Below are 12,562 nucleotides of genomic sequence, written 5' to 3' on the forward strand. Positions count from 1 at the left end.
TCTTATTCTTTTATTTTTTTTTGATCGTTTTAAAGCAGCACGCATCTCCCTCTGCTCTCTAGAATCATCCAAAGAAGTTGTAGCTTGATCTCCTCCAGCACCATTCTCCTCTGTCTGTCCATCTTCAGCCTCTTGGTGTTCTCCTTCTCCAGATCCCTTTGCAGCTTCCAGAAGTGATAGTGGGGTTGCTTTTAAAACGTTATTGTAAAAATCACGCGCCTGCATCACAGTAGCCAAACGGTACCTTTTACCTTCATGCATCACCATCAACCCAACTGGAATCTCCCATCTGAACCTTATATCTCGTTGCTTGAGCTCTTGCACTAAAAATGTAAAATCCTTCCTTCTCCTTAAAATCTTTGGAGGAATTTCTTTTAGAACCAAAACTTCTTGATCAGCAATCACGACTTTAGTACCATAAGCAGCTTGAATAACTTCATCTCTAATTTCCCTCTTTGCAAAATAAACCACCACATCTCTAGGTAGCTTTCTCTGTCTGGCAATCCATGAATTCACACGAAACACTTTATCCATGCCTCCCTTTATTTCAGATGCTGGCTGACTCAATACTACTTCCAAAGCCTCAGAAATCAGCTGCTTTAGATCTTCCTTAATATTCTCTTTTAAACCTCTGATTCTAACAGCGTACTGCATCTGGTAATATTGAGCAAGACTCAATTCTTTGTCCATTTTCTCTCTTAAATCTTCATTTTCCAGTACTTTTGCTTCTAATATGGCATTTTTTTGAATCAAATCTTCCACTTTTTCATCCAAATCTTCCACACATTCAGCCACTCTATACACTGAAGACAAAATGTCTACCTTCATCACTCTGAACTTCTCTTCCATCCTCTCTTCTATTCTCTCCTCCAATTTCTCCAACTTCTCCTCCATCTTTGCAAATTTATCACCCATTGCTTCCAGAATTACCTGGGCATATTTTCCAAGAGCATCTTGTAAATCCTTCGGTGTCAATACATCAGGAAGAAGCAACGCTTGCAATGATGACTGTTGCACCGGAGAAGTTCCAGCACTCCAAAGAGCTTTTGGAGGAGGTTTAGCCGCCATCTTTACTTTCACTTACTACGCACTTTCACTTTTAAATTCATAAAATCCATTAAGCTAGAAAGCAGCAATGAAAATCCTCTTCACCTTTTCCTCCTGTACCGCTCTGCCTGCTCCTTTTATTCCATGGTCTTTCCTTCTGGCAGGGGTGGTCGCAAACGCCTGGCTCCGCTCCAGAAATCACGGAGCAGAGACGCTGACCAGCTGGGAGCAACCCAGGCTATGGGGGAGTTCGATCCTTCAGCCGCCCAAGCTTTAAGCTCAGGCGGCCCCGGAGAACTCAACCCCTACCTGGGGGCTCACCCCCTCCTCTTCTCCCGAGGAGGGGGCTTCAAATCCACCCGAACAGCTGATCGGCGCTGTTTCGGGTGGAAATAACACAGCTGAGCCGCGGGCAGCCCGAAAGGGCTGTCTCCGGCGCCGTGCCGCCACCGGAAGAGCACTGACTTTTGTGTGCCACAGAAGGAGCCCCAGCAGTAGAACAGATTATTCCTCCAGATTATTGCTTTATGTGATGTCAGACATTTTTTTTCTTGTTCTGGGTGGAGTAGAAACTAATGTTCATCGAGGGAAAGAATACCAGTCTTTTCTTAATCCCATAAATTTTGGGCTCATTTCAGTAGAAAGTGCGGGATGGCATCCAGGTTGCCTGGAGTTCCCCCACTGAGCGGGTCTTCTCTCTGTCTCCCGGCTGGCAGGTGAACGTCTTTGGGTTCGGGGCAGACGGCCACGGCAACTGGCACCACTACTGGGAGAACAACCGCTATGCTGGGGAGTTCCGGAAAACCGGAGTGCACGATGCAGACTTCGAGGCTCACATTGTGGACATCCTGGAGAAGACGAACAAGATCAGCGTTTATCGTGGCAACTGAGGTTTCCAGCTGCTGCTGGGCAGTCGGGCTGTCGGTGGACGGGTGAGGAGTGGCAGTTCTGCTGTACCTGATGCACTATTTGGCAAAGCCCTTCTTTGAAGAAGATGAAGATGAGTGGAGTGGCTGACACCAAAGCCGAGGCGGTTCCAGTGAAGCAGATGCAAGCAGGGAGCAGCTCTTCTCCTTCCTTAGAACAAACCAGTGAGATTCAGGAGACTCTGAAACAGCCGAGAGCAACGGAGGGAGAACCGCAGCAGCAGCAGTTCAGGCCCCCCCCTCCTCCTCCATTTGTGCTTCTGCCCATGTCTGGCTCTAAAGATTGACCCCCTTTTGTCTCCCAACAAGCACCACAAGGGGCACATCCAGACTCTTTTTTTTAAGTCTTTTTTCAGTAAAATGAGAATAGCTTTCTGCCTTTGCCCCAGGAAGTTATTTTTCTTTTTTGTACAAAGAGGTGCCAGGCTGGATTGTATTTTTGTCCCGGGCACATAAACTCGTAGAAACCTGGGAGGGGAAACCAGCAAGAGCCTGCAGCTTTTCTGGAGATTGTAGGAAAACTGACATCTAGCTCAGGGCATGGAGTGTCTGGAACGAGGGTAGATGCTCTTGTTCCCGGAGCACCAAGAAATCCTGCCGAAGCACTCAGATCCTGCAGGTTGTGACGTGGACTCTTAATTTCTGTCCTGCCTTCCAATACGGCAGGATCTCATCCTGCAGGTTCCTGTCAGCCCAGACCTCCTCCCTCCCTCTCTCCTCTCGACATAGTTTTGGTCACATGTTCTGTTCATGGCAGGGATGCAAGGAAGATCTTTAGGGGAGAGAGAGCTCCCCCTCCAGATTACAGCCTTTCTCCAGGGGAAAAAGGGGCAGTTGACAAATGGGTCACATGGAGTCAGAATCCTGATGCCTGCCAGGATTTAATCCACAAGCGATTAACTTTTTCTAGGCCACATTCTGCAGAGAGCTGGCAGTTTTATTCCTGCATTCACCTTGTTAGCCGTGGGGAGGGCTTCATGCTATTTATTCCTGTCTGTTCCATTCCTGCCTGCTGAGAAGGGGCTTGAGCGAGCCCGGCTGCCTTCTCTTGCTCTGGGTGCAAGAAACGGGTCACTTCCTAGTTGCTTTGGCAATTAAGATCTTGTAGACAAATGGCAAAACCAAGTTGTCCATAATCAGTTTTCTTCAAAAGGACAATCCCAGCAAATAGTATTAAATCAGTGCTTTCTTTCTTGAGATAATTGAATTCTACGGCATGAAGTGGCTGTGCCAACAATGGTGGCTTTTTGTTACAAGCATAACTAACAATATTTCCCCAAGATGATTTTGGAGCACTAAAAAGGTAGCAATCAGGGATCTATAAGCCCTGGCAGGTCAATAACTTCTGGCCAACACCAGGGTAGCTTTCTATGATCATATTAAAGTGGAGGGTGTCCTCCCCAATGGTGCTGGGTCGCCCTTGTGCTTCTGGGACAGCATCAAATCAAATTGCCACCCCTCCCTACCCTCACATGCCTCCTGCAGCTGGATTGCAGTCTCACTTTGGTGTGACCTGAGATACCCCTCTGAACTCTCTAGCTTGGTGTCTTGAGCCAGATACCTGCAGCCAAGGAGCTGGTGGTTTCAAGTGTGCACAGGATCCCTTGACCTTTTTGCCTTCTCTCGACCACTGTTTCTCCCCAAAAGAGATTGGGGAAAGGTCAACTGACTATGGGGCCCGCAGATGGTGGCCATTGTCATCAGAACTGACCTTGAGTAGGCACTTTTGATGGCCTACAAATGTCACATTGCTTTGATTCTACAAACAAGAATTTGTGACCTTGAGCTCTTTTCCCCTTGATTCTGAGGTACCAGCTGGGCACATGGGTATGGTGCTCCCTGGCTTGGGGAGGTATCAGGGCTGTGAGCCTCAACCTTCTGCTAACTTCTTCCCACATCAGTTGCAATTGCAGTGCCTCCAGCTCACTTGGGTACTCTTTCCAGGAGACTTCCTTAGTGAACTGTTGATAGCTCTTCACACATCTTTATCCCGGTGTCCCTGGATGGCACGGCATGGCATGGAATGGGCTGATGGGAGGCTGGCTAATCCCAGGGGCTTCTGCAGCTGGCAGAATGGCTGCCTGGCTGCACTGAGGCTGCCATTAATTCTTGGACTGGACCCGCACCTGGTGTAAGAGTGAGGGGCAATGCTCTGAAGTAGGGAGATGTTCTGGTCCCTGATGGTCCAGGCTGGGCTTCTTCCTGTCCCAGAACAGTCCTTGCCAAAGCAGCTGCTGCTTCAGCTCCAGAGATTGGGGGCCCTGGCTGCCCATTTCTTGCTATGAGGCAAACCCAAGGCCTGTTTTCAGACTATGACTCGTGAGGCAGGGATTGAGGTCATTGCCTGATTCTTGCAAACCTTACAAGCTCAGGAGATCATGCAGCCAAAGGGTTTGTTTTCCTTCCTGCCTTGGAACCTGCCCACGCTTCAAAATAGTGATGCTGCCCCTCGTTTTTTTATTTTTTAACTTCACAGGCTACAGTTTGGAAGAACTGGATTTGTTTTGTGTTCTGCTACACAAAATAAAAGCTGTACTTTTTCCTTCTGGGGGCCCCTGGTGTTTATGCTGCATGTGTCCTGGATCCTTTTACAGCCACATGAGGTGCTCAAGGGACAGCCAAGGTTTAGTCCAAACTATTCCCATATTCATAGGTAGTTCAAAGACATCTTCCCTTTTGGCTCCTCACAGATCAGATTCTGTTTCCAAAAGGCACCTCCAATTTCATTCTATTCTAGGTCTGCTTTTCTATGGTGAATAGTTGATTGACTTGCTACTAAGATTTTCACCATCCCAGTCAGCAGAGCCATGACGCTTAAAATGGCCCAAGATACAGCAGGGCAAAGCGTTCCAGGAATGGCCTTCTATTTCATATTCTTTTTGAAGTTTGTCATCTAATCCAGCTGTGGATCAAGTAGAAGAATGACACCTTTTGCAAGCCTCACTTTCCCTTTTTCCTTCCCTCCCTCCAGGGCAGTTCTTCAAGTCTGATCTCACATCTAGCTCAGCATGGCCTCTCCCAAAGACCTCTATCTTAGATGGTCTTGCCTTTGCTGAGCCTCGGATTTTGTCCACTGCACTTGAAACATGGAACCCAGCGTGTTCATTCCAAAGTGGGTCAGTGGTGATCTCTCTTAACCTGATTAGTATGCTTTTTTACTTTTTATTAAATTCAAACATAAGCATATACAGGCATACACACAGAGACACACACATAAAAGAGCACTAAACCAAGCATCAACATCAACATTCCTTCTATACATTCATTTAATTGTATGGCAGAAGGCACCCATAATCCCCCTGCTTGACATAAACCTTTGGGCCAAAAGGGCTCTGCTTTAACCTACCCTGAAGGAGTGAGGGAAGATGGGTTTGCTGCTGCTGTGGCAACATGGACAATTTTCTGAAAGCATCTGCCAGAGGCAGAGTCATGTTTTCATTTTCAGTGTTAGTTTACACTGAGTAACGAACTTTTGGAGCATGGATTGAAGTTGCAGCTGGGCCAAATGAATAGTTTACAGCTTAATCTACCAAAGCAGAAGAGATTGAAAAAATCCAGTCTGCCTAAAACTATTCCAGTGCATGAAAGAGAAGAAATTACAACCTTTTCGTTTAGGGTTTAAAAATGCTGAATTTGAAAATAAATACTTGCTTTCCAGTTTTGTGATGGATTGTTATTGTTGTTAGATGCGAAGTCGTGTCTGACCCATCGCGACCCTATGGACAACATTCCTCCAGGCCTTCCTGTCCTCTACCATCTTCTGGAGTCCATCTAGGCTCACGCCTACTGCTTCAGTGACTCCATCCAGCCACCTCATTCTCTGTCGTCCCCTTCTTCTATTGCCCTCGATCTTTCCCAGCATTAGGCTCTTCTCCAGTGAGTCCTTCCTTCTCATTAGGTGGCCAAAGTATTTGAGTTTTAGCTTCAGGATCTGGCCTTCTAAAGAGCAGTCAGGATTGATCTCCTCTAGGACTGACCGGTTTGATCGCCTTGCAGTCCAAGGGACTCGCAGGAGTCTTCTCCAGCACCATAGTTCAAAGGCCTCAATTCTTTGGCGCTCAGCCTTTCTTATGGTCCAACTTTCACTGCCATACATTGCAACTGGGAAGACCATAGCCTTGTCTATACACACTTTTGTTGACAGGGTGATGTCTCTGCTTTTTAGTGTGCTGTCTAGATTTGCCATTGCTTTCCTCCCGAGGAGCAAGCGTCTTTTAATGTCTTGGCTACAATCCCCATCTGCAGTGATCTTGGAGCCCAGGAAAATAAAATCTGTCACTACCTCCATTTCTTCCCCATCTGTTGCCAGGAATTGAGAGGGCCAGATGCCATGATCTTGGTTTTCTTAATGTTAAGTTTCAACCCAGGTTTTGCAGTCTCCTTCTTCACCCGCAACAAGAGGCTCTTTAGTTCTTCTTCACTTTCTTAGGTTGTTGATATTTCTTCTGGCAATCTTAATTCCAACTTTTGATTCATCTAGCCCTGCCTTTCTCATGATGTGCTCTGCATATAAGTTAAATAGGCAGGGCGACAGTATACAGCCTTGCCGGACTCCTTTCCCAATTTTGAACCAATCAGTGGTTCCATGTCCAGTTCTCACTGTTGCTTCTTGATCCGCATATGTTTCTCAAGAGACAAATAAGATGGTCTGGTACACCCAGCATATGTTGGCAATTTGATCTCTAGTTGCTCTGCCTCTTCGAAATCCTGCCTGTACTTCTGGTAGTTCTCGATCCACATACTGCTGGAGTCTAGCTTGTAAGATTTTAAGCATAATTTTACTAGCGTGAGAAATGAGTGCAATGGTGCGATAGTTTGAACATTCTTTGGCACTGCCTTTCTTTGGAATTGGAATGTAAACTGGTACAGAATGCGGCCGCGAGAGTTGTCTTGGGAGTTTCCCGGTACTCCCATGTTACACCTTTGCTCCGTGAGCTGCATTGGTTACCAGTTGTCTTCCGGGTAAGGTTCAAGGTTTTGGTTATGATCTTTAAGTCCCTACATGGCATGGGTCCGCGATACCTCGAGGACCACCTGCTGCCGGCGTCGACTCCCCTCCGCCCTGTGCGCGCCCACAGAGAGGGCCTCCTCAGGGTGCCTCCTGTCAGGGAATGTCGACTGGTGGCCCCCAGGGGGAGGGCCTTCTCTGTGGGTGCTCCGGCGTTATGGAACCAACTGCCGGTTGAGCTCCGGATGGCATCAGACCTCCGATCCTTCCGTCGCGGGTTGAAGACCCATTTATTCGAACTAGCGGGTCTGGCCTGATGGGGGTACTTGGGTTTTTTATAGGTTTGTTTTATTATTCTGGTTTTAACTTGGGCATTAATTTAATTATCTTTTAATGTTTGTACTGTTGTTTATATTTATGCCCTGTGAACCGCCCTGAGTCCCTTTGGGAGAAGGGCGGTATAAAAATCTCAATAAATCTAAATCTAAATCTGATCTTTTCCAATCCTGTGGCCACTCTTGAGTTTTCCAAATTTGCTGGCAAATTGAGTGTAGCACTATTACTGCATTGTCTTTTAAGATTTTGAATGGAATACTGTCACCTCCACTAGCTTTGTTGTTGCTCAGCTTTTCTAAGGCCCACTTCACTTCACATTCTAGGATGTCTGGCTTGAGGTCAGTGACCACCTCATTGTGATTATCAGGGACGTTAAGCTCATTCTTGTATAGTTCTTCTGTGTAATTTTGCCACCTCTTCTTAATCTCTTCTGCCTCTGTTAGGTCCCTGCCATTTTGGTCCTTTATCATGCCCATTTTTGCATTAAACGTTCCCTTCATCTCTCCAATTTTCTTGGAAAGATCTCTGGTCCTCCTTATTTTATTGTTTTCTTCTATTTCTTTGCACTGTTCATTTAAGAAGGCATTCTTATCTCTTCTAGCTATTCTCTGGAATTCTGCATTCAATTGAGCGTATCTTTCTTTTTCTCCCTTGCCTTTCACTTCCCTCTTTTCCTCAGCTATTTGCAAAGCTTCCTCAGACAGCCATTTTGCTTTCTTGCATTTCTTTTTCTTTGTGATGGTTTTAGTTGCTACCTCTTGTACAATGTTGCGAACCTCTGTCCATAGTTCTTCAGGCACTCTGTCTATCAGATCTAATTCCTTAAATCTATTTGTCACCTCTACTGTATATTCAACAGGGATATGATTTAATTTATACCTGAGTGGCCTATTGCTTTTCCCTACTTTCTTCAGTTTAAGCCTAAACATTGCAATGAGAAGCTCATGGTCTGAGCCACAGTCAGCTCCTGGTCTTGTTTTTACTGACTGTATAGAGCTTCTCCATCTTTGGCTGCAGAGCATATAGTCAATCTGATTTCTGTGTTGGCCGTCTGGTGATGTCCATGTGTAGAGCCATCTCCTGGGTTTTTGGAAAAGAGTGTTTGCTATGACCATCGTATTCTCTTGACAAAATTCTATCAGCCTGTGCCCTGCTTCATTTTGTACTCCAAGGCCAAACTTGCCTGTTATTCCGGTTATCTTTTGGCTTCCTGCTTTAGCATTCCAATCCCCCATGATGATAAAGACATCATTTTTTGGTGTTAGTTCTATAAGGTGCTGTAGGGCTTCATAGAACCGAACAATTTCATCCTCTTCAGCACTGGTGGTTGGGGCATGGACTTGGACTACTGTGATATTGAATGGTTTGCCTTGGATTCGAACTGAGATCACTCTGTCATTTTGAGGATTGTATCCCAGTATTGCTTTTCCTACTCTTTTATTGACTATGAAGGCTACTCCATTTCTTCTGAGAGATTCTTGCCCACAGTAGTATACCTGATGGTCATCTGAATTAAATTCACCCATTCCTGTCCATTTTAGTTCGCTGATACCTAAGATGTTGATGTTCAGCCTTGTCATCTCGTTTGACCACGTCCAGCTTTCCTTGATTCATGGATCTTCAATTGTGATGGATACTGTGCTTTCATTCATTCATTCAATTTATATGGCTGGCTATCTCAAATCCGTGAACAACAGCTAAGTAAGTGTTACTTTTGTTAAAGAATATTTTTATCTTCAGATTTTGAATAGGAATGGAATTGCCAGCAGAAATCATTGATAACTTGGAGGATCACAGGTCCTCAATAGGAGAAGAAAAATGGCAAATCCAGTCAAAACATCTGACTGTACAACCAACATAACCATCAAAGCTATCAGTAACTGGGTCATTCTTGTGATACAATTACACTGTCATGGCTCCGATGCATAAGACAAATCAAACAAATTGCAGGCATATTATTTATCTAAAAAGTCTTAGTAATGAAACGAAACATCGGCACTCATGAAGGGATGCCAGAATCTGAAATCTCCCTCCCAAACCCATCATAACACACACACAATCCCCGCCCTTATCTACACATCATAAATCACATTATCCAATTAGTTTCACATATGAGGTCTCTCCTCCCATTCTGTACGCGGGCTTCTTATCTTCTCAAAATAGACGTTAGAAAAATTCCCTCCAAGATTCAAAGTGAAGCAGTTTAAACAAAAGGCTGTCTCTTACACTGTCAGTGTAAAAACATGTCAATGTTTGCAGCATTGACATCCAGCCCCCCTTACAAAAAGAACAGATCCTGCAATGTAAACAAACACAAGTTAGGAACTGACTTTGGTTTGTTGGGGTGTTTCTCATAAAACCTTTTGATAAGTCTGTCAGCTTTCACATTGCTAGATTTCACCCAAATGGCTTCAGACAATGGGTATCCCTTCCATTGTACTAGGTACTGCAATTTTCCCTTAAAGATTCTAGAGTCAAGGATATGTTTCACTTCATAATGGGTCTGACCCACTACTACGAGGGGTCCAGATGCCTTCTTAGGGGGAGGACTTAAAGTGGAGTCTCGAAAAGGTTTCAGTAAGCTGCAATGGAACACCGGGTGAATTTCCCCCAAAAGTCTGGGGAGTTTCAATTTTACCGGGTTGATGATTTTCACAATGGGGAAAGGGCCCAAGAATTTCGGTCTCAATTTCTTATTGGGTAGTTTAAGGTGCAAGTATTTGGTCGACAAATAGACCTTTTCCCCAACTTGGAATGTTCTTTGGGGAGCTCTCTTTTTGTCAGCTTGCTTTTTGTAGGTCTCAAAAGTCTTTTTTAAGGCCACCTTTGTATTTTTCCAAACTTCTTCCCAACCCCTCACCCAATGATCAAGAGTCTGGGAAGCGGAGGGTAACTGAGGGTATTCCGGTATGGGGTTGAATTCTTTCCCTGTGGCTATACAGAAAGGAGTGTAGCCGGTGGTACTATATACTGAATTATTGTAAGCCACCTCTGTGAAAGGGAGGAGGTTGGTCCAGTTTGTTTGTTGGTAAGAGACGTAGCATCTAAGGTATTGTTCCACCATTTTGTTGGCGGATTCTGCGGCTCCATTGGTAGCCAGGTGAAAAGCAGCTGAGATGATCCAATTTAAGAAAGTTTCTCCAAAATCTCGCTGTGAACTGCACCCCTCTGTCCAAAATTATTCACTTAGGGTCACCATGTAGTCGATAGATATGTTTTAGGAACAACTTAGTCAGGCGTTGAGCCGATGGAAGTCCTTTACAGGCAATAAAGTGAGCCTGTTTTTAAAATAGGTCTATCACAGTCCAAATGACAGTATTTCCTCTATTGTCGGGTAGGTCTACTATAAAGTCCATAGCTATTTCTTCCCATGGTTGAGAAAGTTCGGCCACCGGTTGCAGTAACCCAGGGGTCTTTCCTGGGATTCTTTTCATGGTGACACATACAGTACAGCTCTTGACATAGTTTTCTATGTCTCGTTTTAGTCCCGGCCACCAAAATTGCCGGCGAGCGAGGTGTAGAGTTTTTAAATATCCAAAGTCTCCAGCCTGTTTTACATCATGGCTGTGTCTGAGAACATTGAGATGGAGGGTTTCAGGTAGATATAATTCCCCCCCCCCATGTATGCCAAACCATCCCTGCATGTTAAGGAGGTTTATCTTTGAACCATTGATCAGTAAGGAGCTCTCGTTTTATCTTCTTCACTCCCAGGTCCTCAGGATTAGGGGTTCTGCAAGGTGTGAGTTGTGGTGCAGGTTGTGAACTGGGGATAATTGCCTCGTAGACCTCTTCGCAATCCCTTTTGTACTGTGGCAGTCGGGATAGCGCATCAGCTAGGAAGTTTATTCTTCCTGGTATGTACTTTAAAGTAAAGTTAAAACGGTTAAAGTACTGTGCCCATCACACTTGCTTTGGGGACAATTTGCAGGGAGTTTTTAGTGCCTCTAAATTTTTGTGATCTGTCCATATTTCAAAAGGCACCTTGCTCCCTTCTAAATAGTGTCGCCAGGTTAATAGCCCCCACCTAATTCCAAAGGCCTCCTTCTCCCAGACTGTCCATCTCCTTTCACCTTCCATGAATTTCTTAGAGATATAGGCACAAGGTGTAGGACTCCACTTTTATTCTTTTGTAGTAACACAGCTCCGACTGCCACATCGCTAGCATCTGCTTGAATTACAAAGGGCTCCCCGGGACAGGGGTGCTTTAGAACTGGTTCAGCCGCAAATAATCTTTTTAAATTCTCAAAAGCTTTCTGACAACTCATGGTCCATGCTAGTGGCTGGCCAGGTCGCAGTTTTCCCCTTGCCTGTTTTGAGTAATTCTGTAAGGGGTAGAGCAATCTCAGCAAAAGAGGGAATGAATTGACAATAGAAACTGGCAAACCCTAGGAAGCTTTGGAGCTGTTTGCAAGTCTTTGGGGGCTGCCATTCAATTATAGTTTTCACTTTGGCTGGGTCCATTTCAAATGCCCTCGTCGGAAATTCTATAGCCGAGATAATCTAATCGGATTTGGTGAAATTCACATTTTGACAATTTGACATAAAGTTTGGCATTCAATAGTTTCTTTAACACTTCTCTGACCAGTCTTATGTGATCAGTCATATTCATACTGTATATCAGAATGTCATCAAGATACACCAGAATCCCTTTGTATAAATGTTCAGTAGGACCTCATTAATCAACTGCATAAATATGGCTGGGGCCCCCTGCAGTCCAAATGGCATGACTTTGAATTGGTAGCTTCCCAAGGGGCAGTTGAAGGCCATTTTTCCACTCATTTCCCTCCTTTATTCTTACCTGGTAATATGTTTCTCTCAGGTCTAACTTGGTGAAGACGCTCCCCTTCGCCAGGTGGGTTAGTCTTTCAGGAGGGAGAGAGGGTATCTATTTTCCACACTCACCGTGTTCAGGCCTTTATAGTCAATGCAGAGACGAAGAGACCCATCTTTTTTCTCTCTGAACAACACAGGGGCTCCCACAGTAGACTTGGCCCGTTCAATGAATCCCCTCACTAGGTTTGTATCCACATACCACTGCATCTCCTCCATTTCAAGGGGGGACATAGCATACATTCTTGGTTGGGGGAGTTTGGTCCCTGGTAACGGTTCGATGGAACAATCATTGGGACGGTGAGGAGGCAAGGTATTACATTCTTTCTCACTAAACACCTCCGCTAGATCCTGGTACTCGCTGGGGATGAGCGGTTTGCCATGTGGCCGTAAGGCAGCCATGTGCACTTGCTCCTTGGGTGGGCTAAAATCTCCTGTAACATCTGTTGAATCAATGGAGGGATCAGGTCCTATG

The 12,562-nt window shown here is 45.2% G+C and overlaps 1 protein-coding gene across 1 annotated transcript in view; it reads left to right on the top strand.

Annotated features, from left to right (window-relative positions):
- The window catches only part of ST3GAL2 (ST3 beta-galactoside alpha-2,3-sialyltransferase 2), a 41,177-nt gene extending 35,543 nt beyond the window's left edge, over positions 1 to 5,634 (top strand). Inside the window, exon 7 of the mRNA XM_081336044.1 lies at positions 1,764 to 5,634. Within this exon, the coding sequence (XP_081192170.1) occupies positions 1,764 to 1,937 (174 nt within the window). The 3' untranslated portion in view covers positions 1,938 to 5,634. The remainder of the gene's footprint in view (positions 1 to 1,763) is intronic.
- Positions 5,635 to 12,562: the final 6,928 nt, after the last annotated feature.

Source organism: Vipera berus (assembly GCF_964194415.1).
Source record: "Vipera berus genome assembly, chromosome: 10".
Classification (NCBI taxonomy): domain Eukaryota; kingdom Metazoa; phylum Chordata; class Lepidosauria; order Squamata; family Viperidae; genus Vipera; species Vipera berus.